The 16308-nt window shown below is 45.9% G+C and overlaps 1 protein-coding gene across 2 annotated transcripts in view; it reads left to right on the top strand.

Annotated features, from left to right (window-relative positions):
• Positions 1-16308, top strand: part of CCDC13 (coiled-coil domain containing 13) — a 40319-nt gene that overhangs the window by 18245 nt on the left and 5766 nt on the right. For both annotated transcript variants that reach the window (XM_068405113.1, XM_068405112.1), the window contains exons 10-13: positions 1337-1543; positions 2640-2776; positions 13077-13160; positions 13977-14105. In XM_068405113.1, coding sequence (XP_068261214.1) covers positions 1337-1543; positions 2640-2776; positions 13077-13160; positions 13977-14105 — 557 coding nt within the window. The remainder of the gene's footprint in view (positions 1-1336; positions 1544-2639; positions 2777-13076; positions 13161-13976; positions 14106-16308) is intronic.

The following is a 16308-nucleotide window of genomic DNA, read 5'->3' as shown; positions in this document are numbered from 1 at the left end:
AGGTAGAGGAAGGGCTTCTTTCCCGACCCATGAAGCTGGACTGTATTCTCTGTTCTGCTTTCAGCTCCATTGGTAATATTTTTTCTGAGGATATCTGCAATCTTGCACTTCATTTTTGTGTTACACAGCCCAAAACACACAAGCTGAACCGTGAGTACTAAGCCATGTGGACATTCACTTGCAGTAGCTGGAGCTGAGAGGACTTGGCCCCTTCAAAACCAACAGTATAAGCAGAGACTCAAGATGCACTTATGCAGAAATAAATGGCTGCTGTCATGGTCTTGCAGGACCCTTTTGGGGTTCTAAATGGTCTTCCCCAATTACAATAATGAAAAAAAAACTAGGAAATATGCCACTTCTTAGCAGGGTTTTTCCTGAGCAAGCCCCTCACAAGTTTCAAATCAATTACATTTCCTTGCTTCTGTACGTAGGGTTTGGCTAAGACATGCTTATGACTTAGCTGGCATCCACCTTTCTGCACACCAGGCAGCCGTGGGGAATATCGGTGCTGACCAGCACGTTAGGCAGATTCCAGAGGAGTCAAATAAGTCTTGTCACTTTTGCCAAGTCTGAGCATTCTCACTAAAATTATTACAGAAAGATGCGAGTTTACTTGAGAAGGAATGGTTAACCTCTTTTACCCCTTACATCAAAGAAGCACCTTGCTTGCAGTTTGTTGGCCTGACAGAACAAACTGCCTGACAAGTATTAGATTTGTCAGTGCGAGAAAAACTCCAAAACCCATGGGTAAAACAGCCTGGCCTCCTAGCTGTCACCTCATGACTACCCTCATCTTTTAATGTCACTATCACACAATCTGATCGTGTTCTAATTTCACACAAAAGCAAATTGAAATCTTTACTTTCATCCAGTTTATGAACAAGTCACCTTCTTTGTCAAAGGCCAGTCTCTCTTGCTGTCTTTTCTGCTACACTCAGGAGCAAAGCTGCCAGCAAACTGAGTCGCTGAGTTGCTCGGGTCTTTTCGACTTGCACCATCCAGTCACTGAAGTCTTGATATGACTAACAGGGGCCAATGGGGACTGACTGTCCTTACCCAGCCACCTGTGTAGTAGATGTGCCCTGCAGGCTTTTCAAGGGATAGATGCTGAGAACAAGACAATGTGACCTCACACTTAAAATATAACGGACCAAATTCTTGGAGTAGCGCTAGCGACATCAGTGTGCTCACAGCAAGGAATGGGTTTGGCAGGGCAGTGGTTTCCCCTAGCATTCCTAAATGGGTATTTGTCTTGGAGGGTGTCAAACACCCAGGGAGTCTTAATAATCATTGTGTACAAAAGTGAAGATCTCACTCATTGTTTCTATTTTATCAGAGCCAACAGAAGCAAATGCAGGAGATCTTAAAGCACCTGAGCCAGCAGGACGAGAAGAACAAGGAACCCCAGCAGATGCTAGGGCTGCACGTGAACAGTGAGGTTCAGAAACAAAACTGCCTTATAGAGCAGCTCAGACAGATGGTGGCTGAACGAGAAGCAAAGGTTAAAGAGCTGGAAGAGGAGATTGAGCAGCTCACACTTCAGGTATACAGTCAGAAGAAATAAACTAAAAGGGCACACTTTGTAATCAATTTAGATCTGCTCTTCCACTTCCTTCTCCCTTGTTGTCTGAGATGGTTGCTAACTTGAGAGACTAATACCTGTCCTACTGACAGTCTCTCCTGATGCAATGATAAAGCAGGAATTCTCTCTTGTAACTCTTAAGTTTCTTTCCTGTTTATATGTAACTTTTCTTCAAGCTGCTTAAGCAGCAGAAACCATAGAAATATCAATCAAATCCACGTATGGGGACTTCTCAGTATTCAGCATCCTTGGCTGCTGAAGGAAGCAGGCAAACAAACATAGGTGAGGCCAACATCAGCAGGCTGCCATGGTACCCAGCTACATCCCCTCATGGACTGATGGGACCCATAGTAAGTTATTCTCATCTCCCACTTCTAAATCACTTCAAAAATTTCCTCTCTCTCAGATTTCCAGGCTATTGATATGAGTCTGATGGGTCTCAGGCATATGGAAATCTCATTGTATAGATGAAAGAACTGGGAAAGTTGGCCCCTTATGGACTAGTATGTTAAAAATGTTTTCAGCTGTTATGGTCTGGTGTTGCAAACTAACATAAGCAAAGTGGTGCTGTTGCCAGAGCGCAGGCATAGGAATTGAGAGGCAGTCCAGTAACCTGCCAAAGGCTTCTCGTGTGGTCTGGTATCTTACAGTCAGGTTTTGTTGGAGTATTTAGACATCCAATTCCCATTGATATAAAACCCTGATGGCGTTGTGGTGAGATTGTGAATCTGTCAGATACCACAGTAATGGGGGCTAGAGCATTGAACCTAAGATAAAACTTGGGTTAGGGACTGGTAGTGGTGGTGCTGCGCTGTGGGTTCTCTAACGACACTGTGTGCACCCTGTGATTTCATATGAAACTGCACATTTTACAGACTTTTGCTTTGTTTCCATCCTGAAATGGACAGAAACTAAAGAAAAGTTTCTGAGGAGGTCCTGTGAATCAAAAGTTCTGGCAGGCTTGTAGCAATAATCGTAAGCTGCTGATTAGGCATTGATGCAGCTATTTTCCTTTGAACTGTGTAATTGGTTTTATAACCTGCTCCAACATTAACAGAAGAAATCTGCCCGTCAAGGGGACGGTTCAGGAGCTGCTGACACACCACCTTCTGAGCACTCAGGAGACCCAGGTTTTACTCTGCTTAAGCCTCTGGCATCAGGCAGCAGTCAGGTTGGAAGGATTGGATCTGCTCGGTAAGAAGACCCTAATGTCAATGTTTAAAATTGTTGTGAGTTATTCAGAAGCATGGTTTTCCCAGACAATTGTATCAAACCACAAGTGCTATGTGCCAACAGCTGTGGCAGCCTGTTTACAGTATATGAGAATCTCTAATCACATTATCTCTTGGACTTGCGTCCTGGAACAGAGAAAGATATACAGACTTGCAGACATTACTACATTTGGCATGATGGTAGTGCAGCTAATTCTCTTTCTCCAGCTCAGATAATGTTTATGTGGTTAGCTTAAGTGCCTGTGATTCTTCTGTCTTATGAGAAACGGGGCTTCTAATGAGCAGACTTCTGAAAGCAAGGTGGTGAATTAATACATAATGCCATTTTAGGTAAGCACTGAATCACTGGCGCATTATTTAAATCAATAAATATGCTTTGAGTAGGATTTACTTGCAGAAATGTTGAAAACACACCACATCATCTGTTCTTAAACACCCTTATTAAAGCCTCACTAAGGACCATGTAAATAACACTAATCTTAATACAGCAGTAAATCTGATTTTTGTTTACACTGATGGGACTCTGGGTCACTCTGACTGTGGAAAGGGACCTGAATACCAGAGGAAGTTATATCATAGATTCATAGAATGGTTTGGGTTGGAAGGGACCTTAAAGATCATCTAGTTCCAAACCCCTGCCACGGGCAGGGACACCTTTCCACCAGACCAGGTTGCTCCAAGCCCCATCCAGCCTGGCCTTGATCACTGCCAGGGAGGGGGCAGCCACAGCTTCTCTGGGCAACCTGGGCCAGTGTCTCACCACCCTCACTGCAAAGAATTTCTTCCTAATACCTCATCTAAATCTCCCCTCTTTCAGTTTAAAACTGTTCCCCCTCATCCTGTCACTGCTTGCCCTTGTAAAAAGTCCCTCTCCAGCTTTCCTGTAGCCTCATCAGGTACTGGCAGGCTGCTAGAAGGTCTCCCCGGAGCCTTCTCTTCTCCAGGCTGAACAGCCCCAACTCTCTCAGCCTGTCTCCATAGCAGAGGTGCTCCAGCCCTCTGAGCATCTCTGTGGCCTCCTCTGGACTCGCTCCAACAGCTCCATGTCCTTCTGATGTTGGGGGCCCCAGAGCTGGATGCAGCACTGCAGGGGGGTCTCCCAAGAGCGGAGCAGAGGGGCAGAATCCCCTCCCTCGCCCTGCTGGCCACGCTGCTGGGGATGCAGCCCAGGATACTGTTGGCTTTCTGGGCTGCAAGCGCACATTGCTGGCTCATGGTGAGCTTCTGGTCAACCATCACCCCCAAGTCCTTCTCCTCAGGGCTGCTCTCAATCCATTCTCTGCCCAGCCTGTATTTGTGCTTGGGATTGCCCTGACCCACGTGCAGGACCTTGCACTTGGCCTTGTTGAACTTCATGCGGTTCGCACAGGCTGTCACGGTTTAAAGCTGGGCCAGCTATTAACCAGGTGGCAGATGCTCTCTGTTAACCCTCTCCCCCCCACCTAAGGGAAAGGGAAAGGGAAAAGGGAGAGAGACTTATGGGTTGGAAAGTTAAAACAGTTTTAATAAACTATAATAATGAAAAAGAATATAATAACAATAATAATAGAAATAACCAAATATATACAAATATGTACAAAACCAAGATCAAGAGCTTGGAAATCCTCCTCAGGCAGAATTGCTCCCCCCAGTACAGGCAGAGGGGAAAAGGCAGTAGCTCCCCCCAGCACGGGCAGAGGGCAAAATGCAAAAGCCCTCCTGCCATCACACCTGCAGGCTTTTAACTGGAGATTTGGCAAAGCTGGTACCAATCAGTGGGAGACAGGAGGGCCCCTCCCTCCTGGGCCCCACCTCCAGGAGGCAGTGGGTTAGTGATAAACAGGAAAGTGAGAATGACATGTATGGGATGGAATACCTCGTTGGTCAATCCTGGGTCACCTGCCCCGTCCACTCCTCCCTGCAGGTACAACCCCCTTCAGCTCTTTACATGTAAGCAGTGACCTTGGGTTCTCTAAGACTATTTGGCCTGGTTTGAGCCAAACCAGGACATTCCACCCCTTATTCCATACCATTCATGTCATACTCAGATCACCAGTACCTTTTCATTTTCAAATATATATATACATATCACTAGTCTATGATTCATCTTTATGCGAAAAGTCCATCAAGTTCATTTGGTTCAGGATTGTGGGTTTCCATCTGGTTAGCAGTCTCTCAGCAGTCTTTCTGGCTAGCAGTCTCTCTTTTGTCATGGTTCGTGCCCACGGGTTGCAGGTTAAAGATGTCAGACTCGAGGAGGTTACTGGACGCCACTTGATGAAGCTAGCTCCGGTCTCATCACCACTGTCTTAACCTAAAAGACACTTATGCAGTAACAACATACAGTTCAGAATTAAGTAGTCTCACCCAGAATCAGATCACCTTCAGGGACACATCGGACTTCACCATCTTGCAACATCACCCACCAAGTACATCCAGGTCCCTGAGCAAAAGCAATCCCACGAATGGGTTTACCTTTGCCCGTTACAGGAAGAATCCAGACAGTTTTTCCCAATAGATTCCTTTCATGCACCACCGGGACTTTATCTCCTTCTACTGTATGTAGAAGGTCCGACTGAGCAGGGCCAGCTCGATTGATAGATCCCCTGGTGTTAACTAACCAGGTAGCTTGTGCCAGATGTTTATCCCAGTTTTTAAAGGTTCCACCCCCCATTGCTTTCAGGGTAGTTTTTAACAGCCCATTATACCGTTCAATTTTCCCAGAGGCTGGTGCATGATAGGGGATGTGATATACCCATTCAATGCCATGCTCTTTGGCCCAGTTGTCTGTGAGACTGTTTTTGAAATGAGTCCCATTGTCCGACTCAATTCTCTCTGGCGTGCCGTGTCGCCACAAGATTTGCTTTTCGAGGCCTAGAATAGTGTTCCGGGCAGTGGCATGGGGCACAGCGTATGTTTCCAACCATCCGGTGGTCGCCTCCACCATGGTAAGCACATAACGTTTACCCTGGCGGGTTTGAGGGAGTGTGATGTAGTCAATTTGCCAGGCCTCCCCATATTTATATTTCAACCACCGTCCCCCATACCACAAAGGTTTTAACCGTTTGGCTTGCTTAATTGCGGCGCATGTTTCACAATCATGGATAACCTGTGCAATAGAGTCCATGGTTAAGTCCACCCCTCGGTCACGAGCCCATCTGTATGTTGCATCTCTCCCTTGATGACCTGAAGTGTCATGAGCCCACCGAGCTAAAAATAGTTCACCTTTGTGTTCCCAGTCCAAATCTATTTGGAACACTTTAGCAGCTTGATCCGCTTGTTGGTTGTTTCGATGTTCCTCAGTTGCCCGACTTTTAGGTACGTGAGCATCTACATGACGTGCCTTCACGACTAGTTTCTCTAGCCGAGCAGCAATATCTTGCCACAATTTAGCAGCCCAAATAGGTTTCCCTTTGCGCTGCCAGTTGCTTTGCTTCCACTGCTTTAACCACCCCCACAAGGCATTTGCCACCATCCATGAGTCAGTATAAACATACAGCCTTGGCCACTTTTCTCGTTTAGCAATGTCTAAAGCCAGCTGGATGGCTTTTACTTCTGCAAATTGACTTGATTCACCTTGTCCTTCTGTGGCTTCTGTGACTCGTCGTATGGGACTCCATACAGCAGCTTTCCACTTCCGATGCTTTCCTACAAGACGGCAGGATCCATCGGTGAACAGCGCATACTGCTTCTCATCCTCTGGTAGTTCATTATATGGTGGGGCTTCTTCAGCACGTGTCACCTCCTTTTCTGGTGGCATTCCGAAGTCTTTGCCTTCTGGCCAGTCCATGATCACTTCTAAGATTCCTGGGCGATTAGGGTTTCCTATTCGAGCCCTCTGCGTAATTAATGCAATCCATTTACTCCACGTTGCATCAGTTGCATGATGGGTAGTGGGAACCTTACCCTTGAACATCCAGCCTAGTACTGGTAGTCGAGGTGCTAGGAGAAGTTGTGCTTCAGTACCAATTACCTCTGAAGCAGCTCTAACTCCTTCATATGCTGCCAGTATCTCTTTTTCAGTTGGAGTGTAATTGGCCTCGGAGCCCTTGTATCCTCGACTCCAAAATCCTAGGGGTCGACCTCGAGTCTCCCCTGGCACTTTCTGCCAAAGGCTCCAGGTAGGACCATTGTCCCCAGCTGAGGTGTAGAGCACATTTTTAACATCTTGTCCCGTACGGACTGGTCCAAGGGCTACTGCATGCACAATCTCTTGTTTAATCTGTTCAAAAGCCTGTCGTTGTTCAGGGCCCCACTGAAAATCATTCTTCTTTCTGGTCACTTGATAAAGAGGGCGTACAATCTGGCTGTAATCTGGAATATGCATTCTCCAGAAACCCACAACGCCTAAGAAGGCTTGTGTTTCCTTTTTGTTAGTTGGTGCGGACATTGCTGTTATTTTGTTGATCACCTCTATCGGGATCTGGCGACGCCCATCTTGCCATTTAATCCCTAAAAACTGGATCTCCCGGGCAGGTCCCTTGACCTTGCCCCTTTTTATGGCAAAACCAGCTTTCAGAAGAATTTGGATTATTTTCTCCCCTTTGTCAAAAACTTCTGCTGATGTATCACCCCACACAATGATGTCATCAATGTATTGCAAATGTTCTGGAGCTCCACCCTTTTCTAGTGCAGTCTGGATCAGTCCATGGCAAATAGTAGGACTGTGTTTCCACCCCTGGGGCAGTCGATTCCAGGTGTACTGGATACCTCTCCAGGTAAAAGCAAACTGTGGCCTGCACTTTGGTGCCAAAGGAATAGAGAAAAATGCATTAGCAATGTCTATGGTGGCGTACCACTTGGCTGCCTTTGACTCCAGTTCGTATTGAAGTTCTAGCATGTCTGGCACAGCAGCACTCAGCGGTGGCGTAACTTCATTTAGGCCACGATAGTCCACAGTTAATCTCCATTCTCCATCAGACTTTCGCACTGGCCATATAGGACTATTAAAGGGTGAGCGAGTCTTGGTAATCACTCCTTGATTTTCTAATTGTCTAATCAGTTTATGAATGGGGATCAGGGAGTCTCGATTGGTGCGATATTGTCGTCGGTGCACCGTGGTAGTAGCAATTGGCACCTGTTGTTCTTCAACCTTCAGCAACCCCACAACAGAAGGATCTTCTGAGAGGCCAGGCAAGGTAGACAGCTGTTTAATGTCCTCAGTCTCTACAGCTGCTATACCAAAGGCCCATCTGTACCCTTTTGGGTCCTTAAAATACCCTCTCTTGAGGTAGTCTATGCCAAGGATGCACGGAGCATCTGGGCCAGTCACAATGGGGTGCTTTTTCCATTCATTTTTAGTTAGGCTCACTTCGGCCTCCAATACAGATAACACTTGAGATCCTCCTGTTACTCCTGAAATGCTGATAGATTCTGCCCCTTTATGATCCGATGGCATTAGGGTGCACTGTGCACCAGTGTCTACCAGGGCTCGATACCTTTGTGGTTTTAATGTGCCAGGCCATCGAATCCACACAGTCCAATAAATCCGGTTGTCCCTCTCCTCCACCTGGCTGGAGGCAGGGCCCCCCTAATTAAGAAATGGATTCATGCTGCTCACAGGGACTGGACCTTCATTTCTCCACTTGGGAAAAAGTGATTTGAGGCCCATCTCCCCTGACTGGGGTCCTGCTCACTGGTAACTGGAGCAGCCATCCTCCTAGAAAAATTCTCTCTGGTATTTCTGTTAGCTTGCAACTCACATATTCGTGCCTGTAGGGTACTGGTAGGTTGTCCATGCCATCTGTTCATGTCCTCCCCATAACCACGCAGGGCAAACCACAGGATACCTCGTGATGTGTTCTGTTTCCTTTGAGCTGGTCCTGTAGGAGAACGTTTTCTCTTAACGGCTGCAACGCGCGCCTGTGTAGGTAGAGAGTCAAGTTTATTCTCTATCATGGACAGTTTGTCTGACAGTTGTTTAAATGAGTCCTTGTTCTCCTTAGTCAGTTTTTCCACAGCCGAGATGCGTGCCTGCAGTGGGGAAGAAATACTATCTTCATACTGTCGCATACAGTTAGCCATTTCGCCCACACTAGATCGTGCCATAGCATCTTCTCCCCATACTAATATTGACAATGTATGGGTATATGTCGGTGGAGCATTCTTCACAACCTTCCGGAACATGGATCGGTTGCATTCCACTTCATCAGGATCTACAGGATCTACAATGTTCCGTGGGTGTCTATAAATGATCTCTTGCACAGCCAGTTCTCTAAGGTAGTTAATACCTTTTTCTATAGTGGTCCATTTGCTTAGGTGACTCATAACATCATCTTTATAGGGATACCTGCTCTTTACAGCTGACAAGAGTCGCCTCCAGAGACTGACAGTGTTTGACTTTCTTGCGAGCGCCTTATCAATACCACCATCTCTGGACAGGGATCCCAACTGTCTGGCTTCTCTGCCATCCAGTTGCATGCTGTCTGCCCCATTATCCCAGCATCGGAGCAACCAGGTAATAATAGGTTCACTGTCATAACGGCTGAAGTCTTTCCTTATATTTCTCAGGTCCTTCAGGGATAAGGAGTGGTAGGTTATCTCTACGTCCGAGTCCTCTTGTGATAGTTCTGCTTTAGAAGGGCCTTTCTTCTGTGATGGGTCTGCTTTAAAAGGACGATCGAGGAAACCCCCATCTGTGTCAGGCCCTAACTCTGCCTGAGAAGGGCCCTCACCTGGGTCATATGATGGCTCTGCCTTAGAGGGCTCCGAGTCATCATCCTTCACTTCACGAGCTGATTTCTTTTGGTATTTCTTCCTGGTTACAGGAGCAATTGGTACAGATTCGATAGATGCTGGGGTCTGAGTAGATGCAGTGGCTGTCGTGGGAGTGCTGAGAGTCTGAGTAGCTGCAGTGGCCATCTTGGGGGGTGTAGCAGCTGTGGTACAGGCTGCCAAGGTTTCAGTGGGTTGAGTGGCTGTAGCAGCAGTACACACTGTAGGATCTGAGGTGGCTGCATAACACCTACAACTGTCCCTGCACCGATATTTAATCTTATCCCACATCAGAAACACATTCAGGACAACCAAAAATAAAAACATGCCACCTAGACAGCACCATCCTAATTTCGCAAAATCTAGTGGAATCAGCTTGGCAGAAAAGGAGAAGGTACTATTTCCCAAAGTAAAACTGGAAGTGTAATCATTAACAGAATCAGCTAAAGGACGCCTGGAGCGTGCAGATGAAGTCGCTGCTACTGATTCGCGATTAAAGCTGCCCATCATTGTGTCATAGAGATAAGAGATCGGAATATTAACTGCCCAGTTTATCACAGCATAAATCAGTATCAAACCCCATACCAAAACAATACATTTCGACCAGCGCCCACTGCTAAACTGCATGTAAACATTCATAAGAAGCAAGCAATAACACAGTGCCCACGGCAGGTAAGGCATCATTACAATACTCAATTGTGAAAGAAATTCCATAAAAAGATGAGATAACACAGCATTCAAAAATGACATCACCATCTTCACTATCTGTTTTAACTTTCCAACCCCTCGTAAATCTCAAAGGAAGAAATCTGATATTCTCTCAGCTGAGCTCTCCGGGTCTCCTCACACCAGAGCCAGGATTCAACTTATCAGAGTAACCTGTTGGAGCTTCTCTCGAGCCCCACGTTGGGCTCCAATTAATCTGTCACAGTTTAAAGCTGGGCCGGCTATTAACCAGGTGGCAGATGCTCTCTGTTAACCCTCTCCCCCCCACCTAAGGGAAAGGGAAAGGGAAAAGGGAGAGAGACTTATGGGTTGGAAAGTTAAAACAGTTTTAATAAACTATAATAATGAAAAAGAATATAATAACAATAATAATAGAAATAACCAAATATATACAAATATGTACAAAACCAAGATCAAGAGCTTGGAAATCCTCCTCAGGCAGAATTGCTCCCCCCAGTACAGGCAGAGGGGAAAAGGCAGTAGCTCCCCCCAGCACGGGCAGAGGGCAAAATGCAAAAGCCCTCCTGCCATCACACCTGCAGGCTTTTAACTGGAGATTTGGCAAAGCTGGTACCAATCAGTGGGAGACAGGAGGGCCCCTCCCTCCTGGGCCCCACCTCCAGGAGGCAGTGGGTTAGTGATAAACAGGAAAGTGAGAATGACATGTATGGGATGGAATACCTCGTTGGTCAATCCTGGGTCACCTGCCCCGTCCACTCCTCCCTGCAGGTACAACCCCCTTCAGCTCTTTACATGTAAGCAGTGACCTTGGGTTCTCTAAGACTATTTGGCCTGGTTTGAGCCAAACCAGGACACAGGCCCAGCTCTCCAGCCTGTCAAGGTCCCTCTGGATGGCATCCCTTCCCTCCAGCACATCGACCACACCGCACAGCTTGGTGTCATCCCAAACTTGCTGAGGGCGCATCAATCCCACTGTCCATGTCACCGACAAAGATGTTAAACAGGACCAGTCCCAATACCGACCCCTGAGGAACGCCACTCGTCACTGGTGTCCACTTGGCCATCGAGCCGTTGACCGTAACTCTTTGAGTGCGACCATCCAGCCAATTCTTTATCCACCGAGTGGTGCCTCCATCAAGTCCATGTCTCTCCAAGAGAGACATATCCTTTCCTGTTAAAATGCTGGTTTTGTTGCTAATGAGTTTGTGGTGTAATTGACAATGAGGATTTGAGACTGAGAGGAAGGAGGAAATTTTTCATCAAGTTAAAGTTGCAACTGGTTTCTTCTATGTAATTTGAACGCACGTGCCACGTTACTTTAGACGCTGACTTTGGCTTTAAAATTGTCAGGTGTATCCCTGAGTCTAAGCAGAGCATTACTACAAAATTTAAGAAAAGTTCTTCTCAGTGTTTTCGAGTTAGAATTAAAACATCCTTAATTTGAAAGTTTCCGCATCTCCATGGTTATACCTTTCTGACTGACTTTATTCCCCCACTTCTAGCTCTGCAGAAGTTGTGCTCTCATGGAGAAAATCTATATTTTATCCACTTTTTTACTTCACGTGTCTGCTGATGGTAAGCAGGAAGGCAAGCAGGAAAATGAGGTTGGGTAATGGCTTTGTAGAAGCCACTAAGTGCAGTGCATAAATTATTACTTGTATGCATGGCTAACATAGCTCTGTCATGAAAATAGCTGACATGTCAAGTGGGCAATGAATGAGTCTGAGAACTGCAAGAGCCATTAATAACTTGGTCAGCAGAGCTCACTCATTCCATTAACTTTAATATGCTGATGAACTCTCTATTCCGTTTTACTTTAGTGAATCGTCTTTTCCTACCAGGAAAGATGAAATGAGAAATGCTATAAATAGGAACTAAAACCCCTTGGAGATGTCGAAGTAAAAATCTGCATTGTTAGACTGGGCCACTTCTGTCATTATCAACCTTAACTTGATTTTAGGATTAACCTCTCCTAGCCTAGAAGGCAGCTCTGCCTGTTCCACAATATTAAGGCTTTATCCTCTGTTACAGAATCACAGAATCAATCAGGTTGGAAGAGCCCTCTGGGATCATCGAGTCCAACCATTGCCCTGACACCACCATGGCAACTAGACCATGGCACTAAGTGCCATGTCCAGTCCTTTCTTAAACACCTCCAGAGATGGTGACTCCACCACCTCCCTGGGCAGCCCCTTCCAATGGCTAATGACCCTTGCTGAGAAGAAATGCTTCCTAATGTCCAACCTGAACCTCCCCTGGCGAAGCTTGAGGCTGTGTCCTCTTGTCCTATCGCTAGTCGCCCAGGAGAAGAGGCCGACTCCCACTTCACTACAACCTCCCTTCAGGTAGTTGTAGACTGCAATAAGGTCACCTCTGAGCCTCCTCTTCTCCAGGCTAAACAACCCCATCTCCCTCAGCTGTTCCTCGTAGGTCAGCTGCAGCCTAAAGAGAAGGAAACATGGGCTAAGTCTACAGGGACTTACCTTTAGGTGGCTGAGCTGACGTTCAGAAAACAAACATTTTATGTCCCAAGCACACGTATCATTACACATAAAACTCATCCAGACTGGAAGTGTTACTCTAGTGTTATCAGGTGACTCCTCCTCTCACAACAGTAAGCCTGACAGATCTTTCTGAGGGTCTCCACAAAGTTCTTTAGTTTTTTGCATAACGAAGACACAAGGTGTTTTTGCAGTGTGTTTTGGAGTCGGGGAGCAAGCTGAGCTATTGTGTATGCAGAGCCTGTGTGATACCAACTTAGAGGCTCTGGGAAGCTTTTCCCTACAAGGCAGCAATAAACACAGACATTGGAAAAAGACTGGAGTTCTTGGCCAACTGCCCTCTGTAGAGCTCAGTACCTAACAAAGCTTTCTTCTTCTCAGCCCAGTGTCCAAGATGGGCCACATGCTTGTAGAGTCGGCAGCTACTCAGCCTTCCCTTCTCAGTAATAACATCACACCTGGAAGGTACGTACATAAACTTCATCATAAACAAGGGAGGTGTCCTGCCACACTCCTCAAGCTGCTAAGCCTTGTCCTTGTCTGCCTTGTTTCTGTAATGAATAGATCCTTTCACCATCCTTTCTACCCGATACTGCCAAAGAGCTCTGACACAGGCTCTAGCACCTTCTTGCTATCTTAATTTTTTAATTGATTGCTCGTTTTAAGCCCCATTAATCCCATTTTTCCCTTTTCACCCCCAACCACCAAGATTTCTCCTGCTTTTTGCTCTAAAGGAGATATTCCTGAATACTCCAATGCGGAGAGGTCGGAGAAGCAATGAAGTACATAATAATGGGATACATGGGAAAACTGCCCCTTCCTTTCATCACGTGTTAGGCACAAGAATGGCCGTTGTACTAATGCTGCCTGAAGCCTTTCAGTGGGAGAAAATCAATAGTCTGCCATTTAATAGCTTAGTGTAGCACTTTGGAGAGTCCACGTATAGGCTTCTTTTACTTTGGCAGTAGCAATGAGAGGAGAGTCAGTGACAGTGAATTGATCAGAGGTGGAAGTTTCTTTTCAGGGGTGATGGGAAGGGAAAGCATCCTTGTGAAGGAAAAGAGCTTTCTAGTGAAACTCTCAGTGTCTTTATTTCGAAATATTTCTATTTCATTTATTGCAGTAGAGAGGTTAATGCTGGCGGGAGGTTGTGAGCCTGGCTGTGCATTCTGACTGTCTTCAGACAAGTGCATTTTGATATGTTTTTCAAATGCTGTCTTTGTTTCATTTCTTTCATTTGTGAAATGAGAAACAGACTCTCTACGTTTCTGCTGCTTTTAGGCTCGCTGGCGCTGACAGCCCGGATTTGAAAGTGCCGCAGACACACATCACAGAGCACAAGGCTCCCTGCCAGGCTGCTGAAGTGGAAAGAGACCGGCTCCTGGAACTGGTCACTGTGCTGCAGAAAAGGTAGCGGCTGATTCTGCCAGTGTCCTTTGTGGGATGCTGCGATTACGGAGTGCTCGAGACGTGTCAGAGCCTACAGCACGCAGTGCAGTACGCCCTACGCTGCCAGTGTGATCCTTCCCTTAAATAGGGGCTTTTCAAATTTTTCTGCTCAATTTCCTTGCCTAGTTGATGATTCATTTTTCTTATTATTCTTTTAGAACAAAGGGCAGAAAAAATGGAGTCATCTTCAAGCTTGCTGCACCTAGATAAAACTAGAATTCATGTATTTATATGTGTGGTGTTATTTAAGCAGCAATATTATTCATCTGTAGTAAATACTGTAATTATAGTTATAATCTGGCTTCTGTTCCAAAAGCTTTTCACATTCTCTTAAGTTTCTCTGTATCCTCTTCTAAATGAATTTCTTATGGTTTAATTGAAGCATAACAGTGATTTTTTTTCCTATTATTCAATTCAATTTAAGATTATGTTAAAAGCCAACTATGTTTTAGGATGGCAGGGAAGCAAAGTCTTTTCTCTTTGGACACCTTTCAGCTACTGCTTTTTTTCTCAGGTAGAGAATGTGTATTATTTGACTCCCAAATTTGTATTCCAGCTTGCAGGAAGATATACTTTTGTCTGTGTGGTTTTGAATACAATAGACACTATTTGCTTGCTTTATTTTACAATAGTTACCATTTCTCACTTGTCTAACTTTTCTCCTGTACGATTAATCGCTGTGAGACAAACAGTTTTTTATAACTGTGGTAAAGGTGCTTTTAAGGGCTAAATCCTGGAAATCCACACTGGGAAAATCTTATTCCTGTTTGTAAGCCCAGGGACTTTAATGGAGCTTTGCAATTAGATAAGGATGGAGGTGTGAGTGATAGCTGAAATGGGGCCATCAGGAATATGGGATAATGAAGAACACAGAGTCAATGAAATGCACAGTGGCCTGTAAAATGTACCATAGATTGATGATTCAGCATCTCCACAGTTATCACACATTTATCAAGAGCTCCTGCAGGTAAAGTAAATTTTGTGAGATTGTGCGCAATAACTCTTGGAAGACCTCAGGATAATATAGCATCCAGTCATATATCAAGATGAATGTATGTAAAAAAATCAGACATTCCTCCCCTTCCCCTGTTGGATAACACATATGATGCGTAAGTCAAGAGAGGAGCACTGGGAATGGTTACATGAGTGGGATTTTTCTACCGCAGCTGACAGAATTTAGGACTGTGTTTCACAATCACTTACTGCGGAGCAGACAGCCGGCTAAACATGAGCCAGCAGTGTGCCCAGGTGGCCGAGAAGGCCAATGGCATCCTGGCCTCTATTAGGAACAGTGTAGCCAGCCGGTCTGGGGAAGTGATGGTCCCTCTGTACTCGGCACTGGTGAGGCCGCACCTTGAATCCTGTGTCCAGTTCTGGGCCCCGCACTTCAAGAAAGATGTTGAGGTGTTGGAGCGAGTCCAGAGGAGGGCGACCAAGCTGGTGAAGGGTCTGGAGGGTCTGACCTATGAGGAATGGCTGAGGGAGCTGGGGGTGTTTAGCCTGGAGAAGAGGAGGCTCAGAGGTGACCTTATTGCAGTCTACAACTACCTGAAGGGAGGTTGGAGTGGAGTGGGAGTCGGCCTCTTCTCCCAGGCAAGTAGCGATAGGACAAGAGGACACAGCCTCAAGCTTCACCAGGGGAAGTTCAGGTTGGACATTAGGAAGCATTTCTTCTCAGCAAGGGTCATTAGCCATTGGAAGGGGCTGCCCAGGGAGGTGGTGGAGTCACCATCTCTGGATGTGTTTAAGAAAAGACTGGACATGGCACTTAGTGCCCTGGTCTAGTTGCCATGGTGGTGTCAGGGCAATGGTTGGACTTGATGATCCCAGAGGTCTCTTCCAACCTGATTGATTCTGTGATTCTGTGAGAATATACTGTCAGAAGCTACTTCCTTGTAAACAGTTTGTAGGATTGGGCCCTGCTGGGGGAAGGGGAAGAGCTAGAGCAACATTTTAGTTTAAGTTATTCATATTGGCAGAAGATGTAATAAAAACTGACGAATCTTGTCATTTTTCGTCCACTGTTTGTCTAACGCGGATGCCAGGGGAACACCTGGTCACATGAAAGTTTATTGAATTCAGAACCACTGAGAGAAATATAATTTCTCATAGCATGTCACCCGCCTGGTAATTCACTGCCACAGGAGGTCAGAGTGTTGCCTGT

Source organism: Nyctibius grandis, chromosome 7 (assembly GCF_013368605.1).
Source record: "Nyctibius grandis isolate bNycGra1 chromosome 7, bNycGra1.pri, whole genome shotgun sequence".
NCBI lineage: Eukaryota > Metazoa > Chordata > Aves > Nyctibiiformes > Nyctibiidae > Nyctibius > Nyctibius grandis.
Note: the sequence above shows the minus strand (reverse complement) of the source record. Positions and strands in the feature narration are given on the sequence as shown.